Source organism: Condylostylus longicornis, unplaced genomic scaffold (assembly GCF_029603195.1).
Source record: "Condylostylus longicornis isolate FDR11 unplaced genomic scaffold, ASM2960319v2 ptg000030l, whole genome shotgun sequence".
Taxonomy (NCBI): domain Eukaryota; kingdom Metazoa; phylum Arthropoda; class Insecta; order Diptera; family Dolichopodidae; genus Condylostylus; species Condylostylus longicornis.
Window position 1 is genome coordinate 973,724 of NW_026577999.1, and position 22,840 is coordinate 996,563.

Here is a 22,840-nt window from a genome sequence, read left to right on the forward strand (position 1 = left end):
TCCGTCCGTCCGTCCGTCCGTCCGTCCCAACGATAACTCAAAAACTAATTGAGCTAACTTCACCAAATTTTCACAAATGATTTATTGTAGTAAGTGCCAGAACCCTATTTAAATTGGACATGATCGGGGGTACCGGTTCGGGTAGCTGCCATACAACTTCAAAATTTATTTGGCTATATCTCAGAAACTATAAAAGTTATGGTATTGAAATTTCACACAAACGAATATATTAGTAGGGCCAATATGCCCCATAAAAGTCGTTGAAATTACTTGGCTCCTTCTGGTACCTGCCATACAACTTCAAAAGTTATTTGGCTATATCTCAGAAACTATAAAAGCTGTGATATTGAGATTTCACACATGTGAATATATTAGTAGGGCCGATGTGTCTGGTAAAAGTAGTTGAAATTACTTGGCTCCTTCTGGTACCTGCCATACAACTTCAAAAGTTATTTGACTATATTTCAGTAACTATTAAAGCTATGGTATTGAAATTTCACACAAGCGAATATATTAGTAGGGCCAATGTGTCTCATAAAAGTCGTGGAAATTACTTGGCTCCTTCTGGTACCTGCCATACAACTTCAAAAGTTTTTTGACTATATCTCAGAAACTATAAAAGCTGTGATATTGAGATTTCACACAAGTGAGTATATTAGTAGGGCCGATGTGCTTGATAAAATTCGCTAAAATTTCTTGGCTCTTTCTGGTAGCTGCCATACAACATCAATAGTAGTTTGGCACAACCAGTATTTTGAATAACACATAGTACTGAAATTTTGCATAAATTAATATGGTAATACGGCAACTTAAAGTCATAGTCTGCCCCATAGTTAGTTATGGCACATTAGTTATTCGCACATAGGATAACAAATTCGTACGGGTATCACAGAGTTGACAAGGTCAACTATATTTTTTTCTCGTTTTTTTTGTAAATTTCTTTTTGGAGGCTTGGAAAATCAAACTTTCTAATAAATATGTACATAGTATATCATCTCTATGTATACCAATATATATATTTATGATGAACAAATTTAAAATAAAAGTTAAATGAAATTAATGTTCCTTAATTTTTTTTTCTTTCATACCAATTCATATTAACTTCGAATTTATGCGTATAAAATCTAAATAACTTAAATATTGAAAAATAAAATTGGGTAATGGAATGTCCTTGGAAAAGTCCGAAATAAAATATCCTTAAGAAAAGAAAAAATAAAGGAAACAAAAAAAAAATTTAGAAACCAGATATAAAATTACTTACAGGCTTTCACTTCCATTTAAAGGAAAAATGCTTTTGGAAAAATTCCAATTATCTCAATTATTATGAAGCCATTTTTAGCTACTTAAATACAATAATGTTGACATAGAATATTATTATTTACAAAAATATTAAATATTTTATTGATTAAAATTTATTAAACTAAAATCTTGTTTAGAACTTTATCCATACATTAAAATTATGTCATTTAAATAACTTATATAATTTTGTATAACATCAAAATTTTGGAATATTTTTCAAAAGTTTTTGTTATTTAAATAAGATAAAAAGTCTTTAAGGCTTACAACAGATTATTTTCGAAATCTTATATTTTTTCAGAATGATAACAACAATTATGATAATAATCTTTAATGAGAAACAAATTTAATCACTTTAAGACAAAAACGCAAGTTTAATAAGAAAAAAATTTCATGCCATTACTCCGAAATGAGAGGCACAATATAATTCTTTAAAACTGAAAAAAAAGTGAAGGGAAATAGCAGATGGAATCCTTCAATTTGTAATAATGCCAACGTAATTATTAGCTTCTTTCAACATCCCTTTATATTATCATGAGGCAATATTACCAAATCGTGGGAAATTTTCCATTTTGTGGAAGTCTTGAGGGGAAAAAGGCCAAAAATTGTGTTTCTTTAAAAAATTTTTAAAGGGAAATTATATGGGTAAAAATTGGGTTTAGAAGGGAAAAAATGAGAATGTTTGAACTAGAGGCGGTAAATTGAGCAAGAAAGAGTTGGCAACACTATCATAATTAAAATTTATGCACCAACCAAATGATAGCCAAAATGATATAAGTGCATCTTTTATTTTCCTTTTCCGTACAAGAAACTTTTTACAAACAAAACTTTATACTTCTAAAACTACAATTTCCCTCGAAGATTTTGTAATTTGAGTCACTAATTTAATTTATAGTTTACTTTATTATCAAACTTTTAATTAAAATTTGTTTAGTAATTAAATTATTAAAATGTTTTTAATTTTTTTTTGTTTTATGTGAACAAAACAATAATATCAAATTCCCTATGGTATTATTTATCATAAATGCATCGTTTTATCTTTTTTTTTTAAATATTAAGCTTACCTTATCCTATTATTATAAGATTTCCCATGAAACTAGTAATTAGAACATATTACATACAGGAATTATCCTGTTATAAGTGCAAACTTGTGAAAATTATTTAAAAAGATTTTTTATAAAATAGAAATTTAATAACTACGATAAACTGTTCGAAATGAACAAGGATTGAATTCCAACTTTAAAGAAACTTCGTTTATATTGAAAATTATCGGGATTATATTGCAAATTTTGAAATTTTAATTTAAAAACTAGTTACTTGAAAATTTGATTTCCAATATCACAATAGGAAATGCTGGTAATATCGACCCATTGGTTTCAAATCGACTAAATATTATTTGAGGAGATTATTATGGAATATATTTTTGTACGGGCTGACTCCAATTTATATATTAAATAAAACACCTTGTTAATTATTACGTATTTTAATTGAAAATTCGTCTTCATACTTGATGAAGACATACATGGTACATAACATGTATACATAGCTTGCTCTATAGCTTGCCCTATACTTGACTAAATTTTTGACGTATTAATTTTAACAAGTTTATCATTTTGTATATAAATTTGAATGATAAGTAAAATTTTTTTATTAGTTGTTTTCTAATAAATTCTTGAACCTCTTGGACAAACCATTAAAAATTCCTATAGGGATTAATATTTGCCTTAATACCTAGTACATTCTTTGAAAGCATTAATGCTTTAGTTTTCTTTTTTTAATAATTTTTGACATTATTAAAACTTTATTAAAAAATCATTAAGAATCTAGAATCAAAGCAAAATTTAACATAATACCTGTTAGAGCTTCTCTTTATGTTCCAACTACAAAATATACTTATTATTACATTAGTACATATATGTACATACCTGTGTATCTCTCAATTATTCAATTTCTTTTTTCCTTAATCTTTATACTTCAGGTGAGTAATATATCATCTTTCTTTTTATACTTTTCATCATTTACCAAAAAAAAAATGTTGTTTTGTTGTAGTTTCACAAGTTTTTAAAAATATTCTTATCTTGTTATTAAAAAAAAAAAAAATTTAATATCCTTATTCTTTATCCTTAAAAATTTTCATTTTGTTTTCATATTTGATTTTGTTTGTCTCTATATATATAATATTTTTACTTCTTTAAGACAAAATCATTGCTTGTGGCTCTAAAATAAGAAAAGAACGAAAATAATTTCTAATGGCAAGGGAAATGAAATATGGACTTTATGAATTTTGTATTTACTTTGCTTTACATACATACATACATATATAAATAACTGTATTTGAAAGTAAAATATGTATGTATTTGTAGAAATACGTATGTATGTGTGTATTGTGTGATTATTTTTTAATAAAAGATTCCTTTATTTGATTTACCTTTAAGAAATTTCAGTTTTTTAATGTGTAAAATTTAAATTGTAAATAAAATTTTTTGAGAGAATTCCAAAACAATTTTTTCATATTGTTCATAGCTAGATAATTTTTTAGTATTTTTATTTTTCATAGTATTTTCTTTTACTATATTTCATCAAAATTTTGATTTTATTTATTTTATTAAATTAAATTTGAAAGAACAAAATTGTCTGAAGAATAATAGAAAATTTTATTATAAAATTTTATACGAAAATTTTTATGCATGAATTGTGTACCTATTGTGTTAGAAATCTATTAAGTCTCTGTTACCTTAACACTAAATGTAATACAGAATATTAAACCTGTTTAACAAAAATCCCATAAAAATTAAAATATAATCCCAGAAAATTAAAATAAAGGTACTCGCCTCTCATGGGACAAAAATTTATAATTGTCAGGGAGTGAAATAATAGTTTTTGGAAATTGAGTCCAATTCGGAGCTGTTCTTCCTATTAATCCCGATCGAGCCGTAACATTCCATTTAGTCAAGAAATTTCGAATTAGTTTTATTCATTCTCTCAGTTATTTGTTTTTAATTCCTTCCGCCTCTTTTGCCTCTAAATTTTCAGCAACCGGATTCAATTTGTTCTTATTCTTTACAGCATTATTTATACGTATAACGGTGTTCATTGTTACAACAGCTCTTTGTACTTCTACTTATTTTAGCTTTCGTTATTCGAAATTTTGAGTATTGTGTCGGAACTTATATTAAGTTTTTCAACATTAATATGAGTCTGTAAAATAACAGTCCATAAAATATGTGTGTCGCGAACTGAATCTAGTATTGCTGTAATTGTTACAAGCTCTATATTATATACATAATATAAATAAAGGTATTTTTGTTACAATTTTATTGTCCTTCAAACCCGAATTTTTTCACTTACTTTTAACTTTGAATTCAAATTTCTTAGTAAAAAGGTATACTTAATATGGAAAATACGTGCTTTCAAAATAACAATATTATAGTCAAGTGTGTACAATCAAGAATATAAAATTTCATTAATCTTTTACAGGTGAATAATTTTCTCAAAATATTTTTAATAAATAACCTTTACGATAATATTTTATTATAATTATTTTAATTTAATTTCATGCAATTTATTTCTCTTTTCATTTTCATTACAGAAGACATTATGAAAATAAATAAAACAAATACAATAATAACACCGACAAACTCTGAAGATATTCTGCTTAATTCGATTAATCAAGAACCATTCTTTGATAATACAACTCAACGTGATATTGTTGCAGCTGTTGGTCGTATAGCTGAATTTCATTGTAAAGTTAAAAATCTTGGTGATAAATCGGTAAGTCTACATAAATATTAATATAAGTATAAAGGAGTATATATTATTTAATAATTATATACTAGTATAAAAGTTGTAATTTTATTATAGTTGAAGGAATATTCTAGGTTCTTGCTGTGTAAAAATATAAATTGCTTTTGTATATAATATTCAAATATATTAGTAGTACATATAAAAGATTATTTATTATTCGAAAAATATGCATGGGTACCCCTTTGAAAATAAATTTCCATATAGTTTAGATAGATTCTTTGACATATTATAAATGAAGGTGAATGAATATTGGGAATAAAAACAATTTTCAAAAATTTATTTAGAATAATTCCTGTATAGTATTCAATAAATTATTTTAATTTATATAATATTTATATTTCTCTCAAAGGTTATTAATGAAAAAATTTCACATCTCAGAATCATTATGAATGGTAAAGAGTTCAAAATACTTTATTTCTGCATTTCTAGATTTTCTTTATATGAAATTCTGTTACAAACTCCAATGAATTGAGAATAAGTCAAGAACATTTTGTAAATGAAATATATTTGACCTTCAATTTAAGGTTCATTATATTATTTTTCATGAGCTTAAAATGTTATCAGATTGGAATTTTTACTTTACTTGTTATATTACTAGATACACAAAGTAATATTTGTTGTTAAATCATTTTCAATTCTATTATTGGTTTCGAAAGAACGGCTATTGACTAGCAAAATTATTAATTTCAATTTAACTTAAGTATCATTGTCTCCTCTTCAAATCATAAATTTACATAGTTGTGAAGAGTTTTGGAAAAATTATATTCCAACCAAAAATAATTTGGCAAACTCGGCTAAGGCAGAATTGTCACAAGTTATTTTTTCAAAAAACAAATTAGGCAAACTTCAATTGGTTCAATCTTTCAAGTATATTATCTCAAGCAGCTAACAAATTAATTTACTATAACCGTCATTTTCATTAGTATTCGCTAATATTTTTCACATTATTGTAATTTCGAACAATATTCGTAAGCTTTTCAAATTTCCAACAAAAATTCCGAATTTATTAAATTTCTAGATAGGAAAGAACCGTTATTTCTCGCTTGCCTGAGTGTAATTTTAACCCATACGTCAATTTCGTGATTTACAAGTTTTCGAGGTTGATCTTTCAAAATATGCAATCCACTTTTTTACAATCTCATTAAGTTTTATATGGACGTTATTTTGATCGACTTCCGTTTTTAATTCGATCTGTGAAACATTTTGATTTATATCCAAAATATTCTTGAAGTATTGGAAACTTTGTACTCAAAATCTTAAAACTATATTAAAACTACTGACAAATCAACAAAAACTTGACACATCCTATCGGACAGTTTTGAAACAAAATTTTGCTAAACTTCAAAGGTGATTTTCTCAATTCAAAAAATATGTCGCATGAATCGAAATTGCGCTCAGGCGACGATATAACTAGAATTTCTTTGAATCAATAATTTCATTATAAGGCGTCACATAAAACACTATACAAATACAAAAATGTTTGCTTAAAAATTTTTTCGTACATTATACACTATGTAGCTACATGTGTACGTGTATATTTAATGTAATATAATTGATATTAAGTATTTATACAAAAAATAAAATAAAATAGATGAAACCTATAATAATAAAATAATAATTTATTACAAATTTAATATGTAAATATATATTCAATGTCTTGAATATAAGGATTATCCTTGCCTTACCCATTCTTTCTGTTATAGATTTAGGGTTTTTTTGTTTTTGATTTTTTTTTAATACATTATGTACGTACGTAAACAAGTACATTTATAAATATTCAAATGTGAACTTATAAAATTCTTAAAAATATATAATTTATTTTTATATATACAAAAAATATATACTTATAAATATAAGTCGATTTTAATCTGATAGCATGTACAGAAAATCAAACTAAATTAGAAAAATTTATAAACCATTTTTTCAGATATTTTTATGATACCCAAGAAACAGGAATATTTTTTTTATTATTATTATTTTCTTATTGATTTTGTTTTTATCTTATACAAATTATATTAAATAATATGTTTAGAATATAATTTAAAAATCGATAGCTTATCGATATCAGTGGCAACACTTTCCAATTTTCTGTTAGGATACGTAATTGTGAGGGTGAATACTGTTAAACTCCCAAGGTATATTTTCGGACTCTAGCCGTCTCTTGCAATGATTTATTATTACAAAGAATATTTTCTATACAGTTAGTTGGGAGCAATGACAGTCCGATTCTTCTATAAACAGTTCAAATTATTGACTTCACACAACTAAAGGCGTATAATATTCCACAATATTTATACAATACACCGTTTAACAAAATTCCTGTTCTTAATTGGATGAGTAGACCGATATAGCCGCTGCTTTAGAATGAAAATTATTTATAGAGCAGCCGCCACAACAAACAACACCAGTAATTATGTCAAAATGTAATTAAATGAAACACAATGTTACAAACGCATTCATGAATATACGGCACCAAAATCCATTCCAATTTTTCGAAAGATTTAGAAAAAAAGGTTCGGAAACACTGTTTTATTAATAACATGCAATAATTATCATTTTTCATTCTACAATCTTTGTAAATAAAGTATTCACACAAAATTTATAACTATTTTTTATATTTAAAAATTTTTTTATAACAATATTTACAATACTCATTTTACAACAAATAAAATTCCTGAATCTAGTTTTATTTAAAAAGAAATATAATTAAATGATTTTCTTTATTTTATTTAATAAAATTGTAAATAAAATAGAAAAATGGTTTCATACGAGTATTAATTTAAAATAAAATAATTTCAAAAAAATTATTTTATAAAATGCACAAATATTTAGAAATTATAAGTTCTCTAGTTTGTTTTATGTCAGGATCTTGTAATAAATATTTTTATTGAAAGAAATCTCTATTTGGTGTTCAAAAATAATCGAATTAATTTTAAATTTAATAGAAATGCCATAATAAATAATATTGAAGTGCTTATAAATAATATTAAACACTTGTATACATACAGTATATAAGTGTTCTGGGAAGATCCAAATTCCCGAAACGAAATTGGGAAGATCGATTTCGAGAAAAATTAGGTAAAAGGTTCCTTCTAGAAAAAAAAATTATCCATAATAATTTTGATTTGTAAATAAAATTTAAGCTTTCTATTTTAAATTGGGCTGAGCTTTTTGAAGTGAGATGATCAAATTAAGAGAAATAAACACTTTATTATAGAAGAATCATTTCGCCGCTGTCTTGGTTTTGCAGAATTTAAAATTATTTTTTGATTTAAAATATGTTCGACGAACACAAAGACAGATAAATGAACGCGTCGTCGGATTAATCGATGGACAGAGGGAAATTAATAAGCGCTTTTTTGAATTTTTTTATTTTCTGAACGTAAAGCCTAATAACAGGCTAATATAAAAATATACGGAACAAAGAACTGACATCTATACATAAATATTTTTAATATTACAAAATATAATGTAAATTTAGATTTAGGCTACGTAAACTATACGGCAATTATGCCAATTTATTATTGAACGAATTTTTTATGCATTCTAATTATTGGGCGGCGGAACAATCTTTAAAACTTACTTTTGTAAAATTCTGTTTTCTTTTAATTGATTTCCTTTATTCCCAGATCGATAATCTTTAAAGTTTTATAACAAAATCCTTTTCTGTATATTTTGAAATAATCCTAAATTTTACTTGCATTTTATTTAAAAAAACCACCTTAAATATAAATTAAATTTTTCTATACGAACACTTTCAATACAAAACTTAATATTCCCTCTCTATTAAATATTATTTAAGAAGTGTTAGAACACTCTTCTTTATAATTGTATGAAATATGAACATTAAGCTGTTCACTCCAACAAAACGACATTAAGAAAGCATAATATTTTCCTACGTTTTGATTTAAAATAGAGTTATATACATAAGTTAACTGTTCTTGTTTACTTAATATTTTTACCTCAATTCATTTGATTCATTGCCTGGAAGAAATTTATCATAACATTTTATGTTTTTTATAATCATAACAAGTCCTTGATTATTGTTCTCTTGGAAACACGTTTACAAAACTACATTAAACACAGGGTATAATAACATAGAAATTTACATAACGGTGTGAAATCATTTTCATTCTTAAAATGCATATATAGTTTTTTTGTTCTTGTTTTGTTCATACCATGATAGTTTTTCACTTTTTCCCTGTACTTGTTTATTTCTATTAAGAAAACTAGGACAAAATCTAATCCTATTTGTTGTTATAAAAAAAGGAAGATGAAAACAAAAAATAAATAAAATGTTATTGTGGTTTTTCTTTATACAAAGATAAAAACCGGTTAAAAAAATGATTTTGTTAGTACAATAAATTCGACTGTTCAACAACAGTTTGCAAATTGTTTTTTTTTTCTGTTTGATTTTATTCACTGGAACACGTTCGAATACAAGATGAATCCTTTTCTCTTTTAAATGATCATGTATTGCAGTACATTTTACTACGAGTTAATCAAGAATTCTTGTCCTTTAAGTTTTTAGTTACATACTAATTTATCCTACCTTTCTCAGTTTTAGATTTCTTATTTCTATTTTAAAATTTAAATTGAATTTAAAATCAAATATTTATGGAATTCTTGTAATTTATATATATAATTGAAAAATTTTAAATGAATACGATTACTTGCATGGTACGAATTATTGATTTTCAGTTGTAGTTGACTTTTTAAAGGACCTACTTCCAATACTACACGAATTTAATAATATTATGAGAAGCTCCAATGAAACTAATTTCAAATTTGCCTTTGAATATGGTAGTAGCAATTTGGAATGCATTTGAATATCGTAGAAGCTTACACCGATTTTTGAGAAAAATTTTTAGCGACCCGATAATTGAAATTTACTTTAAAATACAAGCTTACATAATATTTTAAGCAATAATTAAAAAAAATTTAATGTGGTCAACACATAACCGAGCGCAAGTTGTGTTGTCTAGTTTAATAAAAATGTCGCACAACATAATGAAAATGCCTCTCAAACATTTCTTTCAAATTTGAATTACAGTAGTAAGCTTTTAGTTAACATACCTTGAAAAATATAAAGTTGGCTCTTAGTAAAGTTTCGCTTTTTGCTATCCGATTCGTTGGAATTCGTTGAAACCAAAATAATAATTTAAAGAAATTCCATCAATCTGCTCTGTAGATATGCTAAAAAATGTAAAATACGCTTCTTGTAAAAGTTCAGTTTCCGAGTTCCGCTCCAAATTCAAAAAATTAAATTTCAAAGGATTTGGTTGATTATTTCTCTTTATATGCGCAAAGGTCCAGTTTCCGAGATTTGACATATCCCAAAAACTGATTAAACCGTAAATTCATAGTAAACTCATATATTAAATTTCACTAAAATGGTTGCAGCCCAATTTGAGATACTAATCTGCACAGACAGACTGATAGACAGACCGACAGATATCTCACTGAAAATATTTTATTCCTTAGCGTGGACACGCTTCCCTAGAATGGGGAAACGCAATTTCTACCTAAAATTACACTTATGAAAGTTGGTGCCATCACATAAAAACTCATTATAGCTTTGCGGTCGGTGAAAATTCAATGAAATTCCATACTTAATTAGTTTAAAATTATTTTGTTTGATTCAGAAATTATTTCTCCAATTACTCATCCAAAAATTTTTTAGTACCTAAATAAAAAACTTTGATCATATTTGCGTTTTCTCGTATTTATTGGAAAATTTCTGAAAATTTCAAATTATATAAATAATGTCCTTGTTTAAATACAACTTGAAAAATACTTCAATCTATTTTATAAAAATATTTTCTTACATATTTTTCATATTTACATAATGTTTCCATATTTTTATTAAAAACAAATAAACTCTCCTACGTCTGATTAAATATGGTTCATATACAGCATGTTACATTATAAAATTAAATAGAAACCACAACAATAATACTCGTACATTATAAAATTCTATAAAAATTCAGTAAGAGATTGTCAGGCACATTCTTAGAATAAAGTCACTAACATTATATATCATTTTTATAATATTGAGCCCTCAGCAAAATGAATTTATATGAATAAAACTATAGAAAAAAAATTTAATTTTAAACTTACTAAAGATTAATATTCTAAAACTAGAAAAAATAGTAATTAACGTTGCTATGTAGTTCTCCCGATTAATTCAGATTGAATGAAATCCAATTGTGAGATCATTATAAAAGAATATTGATATCCAACATTTCTAACTTTTCATTGTGCGAAAAATTAAAATACATTTCGTTGGTTCATCAATATATTTCGAAACTAGGTCGAAGTGTTTCAATTTCCAAACAAATTGAAATACTTTAAGACGGACATTCTTCTGTTGTTCACTGAAATTGCAATTTGAGTGTAGTTTACTCAATGTTATTTAGTTTTATTTTCTGTATTATTCCTGTATTAGTGATGTTAGAATGCAGGCTTTATTAGTATATTTAATAGCAGCTATAGAGAACTGAAGGTTTCAAAATGGTGTTCTTTGCCGAACCGAAGAAAATTTCAAATCTTTACTTGTCATAGTAGTTGAGATATTGAAAAGAAATGAGGAAGTTGTCCAGCTGGTTGCCATGAACAAATGGCATGTTTATTTTTACTTTTTTAAATACTTAAATGTCCGCTTTAATGTAAAAATCATTCAGTCATTAAAAATTACTTAAAGAGCTTACTAATTACTTAAAGGGCTTTAATCGAGCGAATGTCTCCAATATTTTATACTGACTCAAGTAATTTCTTTCCTCTTTTAACTTATAAAAACGGGAAAAAAAATAACATTATTTCATAAAAAACTTAATAATAATTCAGGACAAGGTCATGAAGAGTAAATAAACTATAAAATAATAATAATAATGTATACACGATAGATGTCACCGCAGGATATGAATCGACACAAATGTTTTATGATTTTAATATATAAGAAAAAAATGCCTTTAGCATTTCTTTCTATTATAATATATCAGACATATGTACGTGTGCAATATTATTATTATGTTTTGCTACAAAAACTATAATGTTATACAAAAATATATAATATAACAATTTATACAATATAAGAGTGTGTTAAACATTTAAGCTATAATATATTACAAATACCTATGAACAATGTACAATATTTAAGTTTTGTTAAGAGATGAAATTTCATTCAATTCGATCAAGATCCTCCATTTCAATCCCTTAATAAAAATATTGTCCTTTTCAAATTGAAATTACCTTAAAGCGAAAAATTGTTTAATTTTTAATATTCTTCGTTCTTGTAGTTTGTTTCTTCACATATTCCATATACGAGTAAAATCAGTAAGTTTTTCATATCGGTAAAAATATGTGGAATTAATAAAAAAAAAATTTTAATATATTGAAACAGTTAGGAAATTTGCATTTTCAAGAAGGAATGAGTTTTTTGTTTAAGGATAAAATTTTGAAAATCTGAAATGGAATATTTTGCATCAATTATTTTAATATTTCAGACATGTAATTCCTTATTTAATAATATTTAACTTATATTTTATTTATTAGTTTCTTTATTGAGTCTCTTAATTTCTTTATATTTCATATTTTATGTTGAAAAATTGGTATTTTAATTTTATAAAATATATCAAAATAAAATTTTCTGGAAAATAATCCAAGATAATCTATTCTTACTAAGTATCATATGAGTACATTTATTAAATACAAAATTACAAATAACATAGGAACTGTAGTTGCCATTACAAATTTAATTCTGTCTTACCCTTGTTCATAATTACACTGCCTTTAGTACGGCAAAACATTCTCGTTTGAGCGTTCCTCTCAAAGTTTTTATATATTATATTATATTATAGTTGTGAAGCAGCTTTATATACCGTAGAAAAAAGATCACACTCAGATTAATTATTGCACAAAGTTTTATTGAGATTCTAAGAATCAATATTATATTTTTTGAATATCATTAAATTTGCACCAAATTTTGGTAGTTATCTAAGTTATTGTAAATCATAAGACAACAAGAAAATCAAATTTGCGCAATAACTTTCGATTATTCGACAAAGAAATTACTTTTTGTGTACTAAAATCAAAGCAACGAGCAGGAGTTTTGTTCAGTAGTAATAACGATTTTCGTTAAAAAATAAATTGCAACATTTTCTGTCTACTCTCAGCATCGAAATGTAATTATGGCTTTCTAAACAATTATTTTAATTGTTTAGAAAGCCATAATTACATTTTTAACTTTCTTTTATTTCTAAACAATTATAGAAAATTGCATAAATACAGGCTACATCATATTTTATTTTGTTAGGGAACGAATCACTTACCATGTTTTGTTACCTATATTTCTATTATTTTATTTGTATATGAGTTCGGTTATGTTTCTAATTTAATACCATATTTTTAAATAAAAATCCTTCTTTATGTCATTTCCCTTTTGCACAAAATTCGAAAAATTTTATATTCTCTTTATTTCACATACAATTTTGCTTTTAGCTTTCTTGTTGTTTTTTTATTTTTTTTTCTTTGGAATCGTAACAAACCTAAATCATACATTTTCTATTTTTCAACTAGAAAAAAAACTTGTTAAATTAGAAATTTTTAATATAAATTTTCGTAATAAAATTTTCTGACTTTCTATATATACATTCAAACAGATAGACAGAGATTCGAAAATATTTAATAACCAAGCTGTAGAAATAAAATATAAGGAAAATGTATAACAGTTACTTATATATTATTTAATTAAACATAACTGAAATTCTATATAACTATATTGTTATATTAAAACCAACTTTATTTATAAGAAGTACAATAGAATTTTAAAAATTTTATTTTATACTTTTATTTGAAAAAAAAATATTATGTTAAATTCCCACAGATATTACAATATTTTATGTAAATATATAACAGATATTATAAAGAATGCATTATACGGTATATATATATATATTTAAATTACAGGTATCCTGGATACGTAAACGTGATTTGCACATTTTAACAATTGGCGTTATGACATATACAAATGATCAACGATTTCAAGCATTACGCTTAGATGACACTGATGAATGGGTATTAAAAATTGTCTCAGTTCAACCGAGAGATTCTGGTATCTATGAATGTCAAGTATCAACTGAACCAAAAATTAGTCAAGCGTATCAACTTCATGTTGCAGGTAAATTTATTGTAATAAAATATATACATATATACATTTTGATATTTATGTAAATATACATATGTTATCATATTATGTGCATTAGAATAGAATATTAAATTGATAAGGCTAAAATAGAGAAAGGGTAAAATATTTAATAAAGAGAAAAAAATGCATTTATATGTAATACTCGTATATATGAACTCAGTTATGCTTATCTATCTATATAATAATATTCGTACCTCTATACATAATGAAATATACTTACATATGGAATTTAATGCAGAAATTCTTCAATTGGGTCAGAATACCAAAAACATTTTTTTTTTATAAATGCTTTTTTTTTTATTTTTGTGATTATTGTTCATTTGGTGTTTTTGTAAAATAAAATATATACATGTATATGTATTTACAAGTAAAAATTTAAAGGTTTTCAAATAAGAAATAAATTTGCGGTAATGCAGTAAAAATTCTGAAAAGCGTTGCCAGCATAACATGAATAATAAATGAAACATTGAACTTTTAAACAAGGTGGGGGCTTTCTTTTAGAAATTAGATACATCTCTTGCTGAAGGTCTTAATTTTTCTTATTATTATATTTCGTTGATTAACATAAAAATATTATTGCAACTACTTATTATGGTTAAAATTAAGTAGTTTTGGAAAAGTCAAATATTATTTTAGACTCCCAAAATCAGTTGTGAGAGTAAATTTTATACCAAAATACAAATAAAGCAAATAACATGCAATATACACTAGATGTCACTTTCAAATCATAATTTTATCAAACCACCTCAATAATAAAAACGTTCAAGGTAATAAAAATACTTCCGTTCCAACCCTGATTGGTTTTATTATGTATACCATAGCCCATATTACTAAACAGTAATTTAAGAAATATTGCATAAATTTTTTTCTATACTTTAGAAACACAAAAAATTGCATTTATGAATAAAATGGTTTTTCTTTTTTTTTTTGTTGAATTTCATTATGAACCTCTGATGGGACAGCACATAGCTATATGTGCATATATATTAATATGTTATGGTAAAATTGCTTTAAATTAATATTAGTATGCAGAATTTACTTGCATAGAAAATTTAAATGCAGCAAATTGCTTAAATTTATTCTTCAATATTAGATGATGACTAATTGTGTATAAGTAGAGATTTACGTACAATTTGCAAATTTGTCGGATTTTTGCAAAGAGCAATAATTTGAAAAGGCCTTTTTTAGTAATTGAGGGCTATAAAAAACATTAAGAAAAACAGGTGACTAAGTAGAACATTATATCTCAAAACTAAGTAATAAATAATCTTATTAATAATGAAGTTATTCAATTCGCCCCTAAAGTTATGCAATTTTATGTAATTTTTAATTTTATTTGTTTTGCGAAGTCCTTTGCATAAATCAAGTCGAATACCCCGATTATAATCTTTAACAATGTGTCGTTCTTCATTTTGAAAATCACAAAATTTGAAAAATATAATTTGGTCCTTTTTTTTATACTTTTGAAAGGTTTCAAATTTCACCTAAAAACATAAATCATTCATTTATTTATAAAATAAAATGATATGTGGTTTTCTAATATTCAATTTTCATTACATTTTTTTTTATTGATATTAGACATTATTTTGTATAAAGTATGCATACCCAACGTATATAAATACAAGCATGTTTTTTTTTGGAATTTTAGCTTTTCTATTTGATTTTTACGACTGGATTCCTCTTTTACTTAAAAAATAGTTCATTGAAATATGATTTTTTTTTTCAAATTTATTAAGTGGAAATAAAATGAATATTCATATAAAAAACATATGGGCATATTCAATGGATGTTATGGTTGTGACATTTTTTTTTTTTGTACAAAAATGTCCTTGAATATTTTTGTAATATAGAAATTTAATAAATTTATTTATTATGTTTAAAATTCAGGAAAACAATTTTTTTATCATAAAATATTTTTAAAAGTAATCATTTTTCATTGTAAAATAGAGTAATAAAAATATTTGAAAAAAAAATAAAATCTGTACGTACCCATATGGTTAGGATTGTAATTTAAAATTTGGAAAAAACTGAATTTAGGATTTGTGTAATGGCATAATTTTTACCGATATGAAATTTACAAAATCGATAAATATTACTTTTAATCATAGTGTTTTGGAGACATTATCAGCGGCATGATATACAATATTTGTTATATCAATGGCAATAAGAGAAACTTTTGAGTACAGAAAAATTAATTTTATCACTTATTTTTAATACTACTTTTAAAATACATGTACAATCTGCAATAATACAAAAAGTATTTTTAAATCAAAATATGAAATTCTTATCGCTCCCCCAGTAAGCTTCATCAATAATAAAAATTTAAGATTTTGTTATGCAATTGATTTAGATTTGAAGGAAATCTTGTTCTAGAAGTTAATTTAAAATTCAACACGTTTTTCTATACACACACACAAATATTATTCAACGGTTCATAAACTATATCAATAATACTAGGCGACAATCTGCAATAATACAAAACAAATATTTTCAAATAAAAAATTTCAAAATTCAAAAAATCATAGTATTAAAATTAATTTCCGAATAAATTTTATTTTTATTTCCCAATAAATAAATCACAAAAATCAATTTTTGGTAAAATTCTAATTTTATTCTATAGCATCTATATTCCTATACTGTTTTTATGCTTAATTAAAAAGTATTTAAAATTTTGATTTTGCTCAGCACCGTGAAAATTGTGTTACGAATGCCTATTGGAATCATTCATTTTTATGATTTATTTAGAAATTTATAAAATCAAAATCTATATATATTTATATGTATCTGTATATAGCATCAAATTTTATCACCATAATTTTATGTTTCCCCAAAACATAGACTGTGGTTGCATTATGTATTTTTTTGTTATTCTGTTTCTGATTAATTTTTAAAAAAATATTCGAGATAGATTTTTGATTAAAAACAAAAATCAGATAATTTAGTTATCAATGTGTGGTTTAGGTTACTTCAAAATCTAAAAATAGGAGTTTTCGAAAAATACAATCACGCATTGTGTGTAGATATGTGCACACATATGTACAATTAAAATTCCAACTAAGTGGTCACTAAAAACAACATCCAAGTAAAATCATATTTAACCAACCGAGCCATAATTAAATTTTAATCCTGGAACAAATTATTTTGAAAATTATGTTATACGTACTTGTGTTATATTTACTATTGTGAACAAAGTGCTCATTATTATAATATGGTGCCAATTGTTTCAGGCAAGAACATTTTGTGTAATTTAAGCTCAGAATGACAAATAGCTATATTCGTTTATGATACTCAAATTCTTTTAAAGCAAACAAAGTATCAGAGTCTATTTTTTTCTTTTTAATTAGATCGAAACTAAAATTGTTGAATTATTTAACAATTATCAGTAATGCACAAAATTTTTTATTGCAAATCTTCAATTTTTAGAAATTTTTTTGTGAGATTCAGTAATGTTTCCATAATTTCAGTCAAATCTGTAGATATATTCAAAATTTTTTTCTTGAAATCGAAAAATTTATTATGACAGTACAAAAATATTTCATTAACATTGTCAAGGCTGCCATAATAATACATAAATAAGTCATATTAAGAGGTCAACTACTGTATATGTACATAAAATGTTGGAAGCACGCAATATTTTTGATTTACCTTTGAAATTTCTATACAAAATATTTATTTAAAGACACCATAGGTGCTCAAATATACTATAATAATATGTTATTCTATTTATAAATTTCACGCAATGAATATAAAACAAAAAGTCGTATTAAACTCCATTTATAAAAAGAATTTTTATTAGCATGTCTTTTTTTAATAATAAACAAAGTATTTTATTACCAACAGTGCTGACATAGTGAAGTAGAGAAAATTTAACACCTATCACTCCTACCAGTTGCATTTTTCAAACACAAAAAAGAATAGCTTCTCACAGTAAAACTCAGGTTCAATTAGTAAACCAATAATAGCAATAATAAGTACGATAGCATTATACCAAGTAAAGATCTCTTAAGAACTTTAACTTCGTTTTAATTCAAGAACCAATTTAACAGAAATAAAATTCTATATAGACAACTTAATTACTCTTTGAATTTGTGAATTAAAATATCACCATTAACTTCAGAAATTTAGGTTTGATTGTAGAATCAAAATTGGGCTTCACTTATTTCTTGAAAAGAAAGAAATTTCTCTATTATTTATCCCTGTTTCAATATAATTATCTAATAAATTAAATTTAATTTAAATTATTTATTTAATTTTAATTCAATTATTGTAATTGCTTAATTGAAAAACCTCAGTAGCGACAAAGGTAAATGCAATTTTAAAATAATGTAAAAAAAAAAAAACAAAATGCAAAAAAAATTTTTAATTTGATTAAAATTTAAAAATCGTATAGATCTTTTGAATTATTTTTCCTTGAATTTACCAAGAATAGAATTTTCAATAATTCATACATATATACAACATTACATACATATGTATAATATCCTTGGATAAAAAAATATAATTTAATTTTACTTATACCTACGAACATGTTTAGTGGAAAAATTAATGCACAATTCTACAAAGCTATACATAAAAATTTTAAAATAAATACAAAATATTACTTAAACATTTTTATGGATTTACAAGGCTACTCTCATTTTCTATAATATTCTATAAAGGTTACTTTAATATAAAAATCTTATATGAAGAATCAGAATTGCATCAAATATAATTTATTATAACATTCTTGAGTTAAAAATCTCAGATAAACAAAAAAATACTTATTAGCTTTTTATATGTATAACAATTTTCTTTGAGTATAATATGAAAGTGACCATGTACTTATAAAAAAAAAAAGAAACTATAGGTAGTACTTACATATACATATATCTATTACATTCATAACATTCATTGAAATATTTTCCTTTTCAATAATAATTCCCATCTGCTTTATACTGAGTTAAAAGATTTCAAATCAACTAGGTCATCTGATATAGAATGAAATAATTTTAATTATAATTATACTTTTATATAAGAAAATAATTTTTCTTTAAAATAATTTTTATAACAGCGTATATGCAGAACAGAGCAGGTCCTTCAATGTTAATATATTAATTACATTATTTTCTGTGTACAATAAATTTTATACTTTTAATAGAAAGACCACTAAATTTTGAAGCACTCTTCCTTATAACCAAATTGTTTTTCCAGTATTATTCTTTTCAAAGCTCTGAACAGGGCCGGATTAAAGTTGTTTTAAATATATTACGTGTTTTGACAAAGACAAAATTATTCTTAATAACCTATATAACATATATATTCTAATTGCATATCCACAGGGGCAAAGTTCGTATAACAAAATTTGAAGGTATACCGTTTCGAAGTTTAATTTACCGTTGCTCATCAAAAATTTAAATTTCTTTACAACTAGTTTTCTTAAAAAAAATTTCAATAGAAAACAAAAATTTTTCATCCAAAGAATTTGCTATGCTGCCATTAAGTCTATAGATCTATTGAAATAACTTCTTTTGGTTTTGTTCAAGTTTCCATTATGAGGATTTCTAGTTTTGTCCAGCGGAGTTTTTGTATTCAAAAGGCAAGTCCATAATAAATAAAAATGAATTCTTTAATTTCATATTATTAGTGTGTTAACACAGGGAAATTGAATACCCACATTTTTCAATGAAATAAAATTTAAATTTAATATTGCATTAAAAATTCTGAAATTACAGTTATATGTTGCTTTTTGAGCTTTTGAGTTCTTGCTATAAATAAAAGTAGATACTTAAATTAATCATTAATTTATTATCATCTAAAGAATCTACTTTTGTCAGCAAAAATATCGAGAATTTGGCATAATACTATAATGGGATATTGGTTTTAAATATTCATATTAAATATTTTATTTGATAATTAATTAATTGCTAAGAATTAAAGGAAAGCTAAGGCTAAAATTATAATTCCTTTAACATAATTACAGTTCTAGTACCATTCCAAGTTCGGTATATATGCATATTCTATAATAAGCATATTAAAATTTCATTTATTCTATAATAATTTTCTTGAAATTTTTCTTTCTCTTTTTCTTTCTTGGTATTGAATATTGATTAAAAATATACTTATGTATATAAGAGTCACTATATTTAATTGGGTTACAAAGTTAAAGGTATATAAATATTGACATCCTTTATTATAATATTCTTGAGTGTCATAATATTATCTAACATGTATGAATATTCATACTATATGTAACATTACTCATATATACTTATTTACATAACATACACATATACGAACAATATTTAATATCTCTTAAGTTTATCGAATGTTAGAGCTAGTTCAATTCCGATATACTTTACTTTTATAAATATATAAATGTAATTATTGGTATTGAATATAATATTATTCTTTGTTTACATTTCTACCGAATCCTTATACCGTAAAGCATATTCTATTTGAATTTTAAGGATAATACTGTTTTTACATAATAATTATATTATAATATCGTGTAGTGCAGTGAGGGTATAATTTGTTTTTTATGTCAATAATAATTTTATGAGTAAGAATATGTTATAAGAACGGAAATTTCATTCAATATTATAAGAGTGGGTCGTATAAGAGGAATAATGCATTATCCATTGTTATCTACATACGTAAAAATATTCTCACAAAAAATTTTTGATGACCTATCGATGAGTTTTAGCATGCCTTTATTTCTAATATACATGTATGTATGGAAATTCATTTGGGTGCATATAAAAACATATTATTTAAATAATTTATTTTGATTTTTGTTAAATAATATATAGTTATTATATATAGTTATTATATAGTTACTAATATATAGTTATTAAATATATAGTTAAAAAAAACTTTTGCAAAACTTTAAACGCATTTTCTGGCTAAACTAGAAGAGATAGAGCGATTTTAAGTGTTTTTTGTTATCACTGGGAATCCACAGATTCTGCCAATATATGACAATAGGCTGTGGCAAAAATATTTTTGGAGATACTTAAAAAAATCTTTTTCAAAACTTGAAACGCGTTTTCTGGCTAAACTAGAAGAGATAGAGCGATTTTAAGTGTTTTTTGTTATTTCTGGGAATCCACAGATTCTGCCAATATATGACAATAGGCTGTGGCAAAAATATTTTTGGAGATACTGAAAAAAATTTTTTTCAAAACTTGAAACGCGTTTTCTGGCTAAACTAGAAGAGATAGAGCGATTTTAAGTGTTTTTTGTTATCACTGGGAATCCACAGATTCTGCCAATATATAACAATAGGCTGTGGCAAAATATTTTTGGAGATATTATTTAAAAAATCTTTTGGCAAACTTTAAACGCGTTTTCTGGCTAAACTAGAAGAGATAGAGCGATTTTAAGTGTTTTTTGTGATCACTGGGAATCCACAGACTCTGCCAATATATGATAATAGACTGTGGCAAAAATATTTTTGGAGATATTTAAAAAAATCTTTTGCAAAACTTTAAACACGTTTTCTGGCCAAACTAGAAGAGATAGAGCGATTTTAAGTGTTTTTTGTGATCACTGGGAATCCACAGATTCTGCCAATATATGATAATAGGCTGTGGCAAAAAATATTTTTGGAGATATTTAAAAAAAACTTTTGCAAAACTTTAAACGCATTTTCTGGCTAAACTAGAAGAGATAGAGCGATTTTAAGTGTTTTTTGTGATCACTGGGAATCCACAGATTCTGCCAATATATGATAATAGGTTGTGGCAAGAATATTTTTGGAGATATTTAAAAAAATCTTTTGCAAAACTTTAAACGCATTTTCTGGCTAAACTAAAAGAGATAGAGCGATTTTAAGTGTTTTTTGTGATCACTAGGAATTCACAGATTCTGCCAATATATGACAATAGGCTGTGGCAAAAATATTTTTGAAGAAAAAAATCTTTTGCAAAACTTTAAACAAGTTTTCTGGCTAAACTACAAGAGATAGAGCGATTTTAAGTGTGTTTTGGGATCACTGGGAATCCACAGATTCTGCCAATATATGATAATAGGTTGTGGCAAGAATATTTTTGGAGATATTTAAAAAAGTCTTTTGCAAAACTTTTAACGTGTTTTCTGGATAAACTAAAAGAGATAGAGCGATTTTAAGTGTTTTTTGTGATCACTGGGAATCCACAGATTCTGCCAATATATGATAATAGGTTGTGGCAAGAATATTTTTGGAGATATTTAAAAAAATCTTTTGCAAAACTTTAAACGCATTTTCTGGCTAAACTAAAAGAGATAGAGCGATTTTAAGTGTTTTTTGTGATCACTAGGAATTCACAGATTCTGCCAATATATGACAATAGGCTGTGGCAAAAATATTTTTGAAGAAAAAAATCTTTTGCAAAACTTTAAACAAGTTTTCTGGCTAAACTACAAGAGATAGAGCGATTTTAAGTGTGTTTTGGGATCACTAGGAATTCACAGATTCTGCCAATATATGACAATAGGCTGTGGCAAAAATATTTTTGAAGAAAAAAATCTTTTGCAAAACTTTAAACAAGTTTTCTGGCTAAACTAGAAGAGATAGAG

At 24.9% G+C, this 22,840-nt stretch overlaps 1 protein-coding gene across 1 annotated transcript in view; it reads left to right on the forward strand.

Moving 5' to 3' along the window:
- LOC129607886 (protein amalgam-like) overlaps positions 1–22,840 on the forward strand; it is a 105,523-nt gene that overhangs the window by 64,880 nt on the left and 17,803 nt on the right. Inside the window, exons 3-4 of the mRNA XM_055519123.1 lie at positions 4,886–5,067; positions 14,068–14,278. Of these exons, the coding sequence (XP_055375098.1) occupies positions 4,886–5,067; positions 14,068–14,278 (393 nt within the window). The remainder of the gene's footprint in view (positions 1–4,885; positions 5,068–14,067; positions 14,279–22,840) is intronic.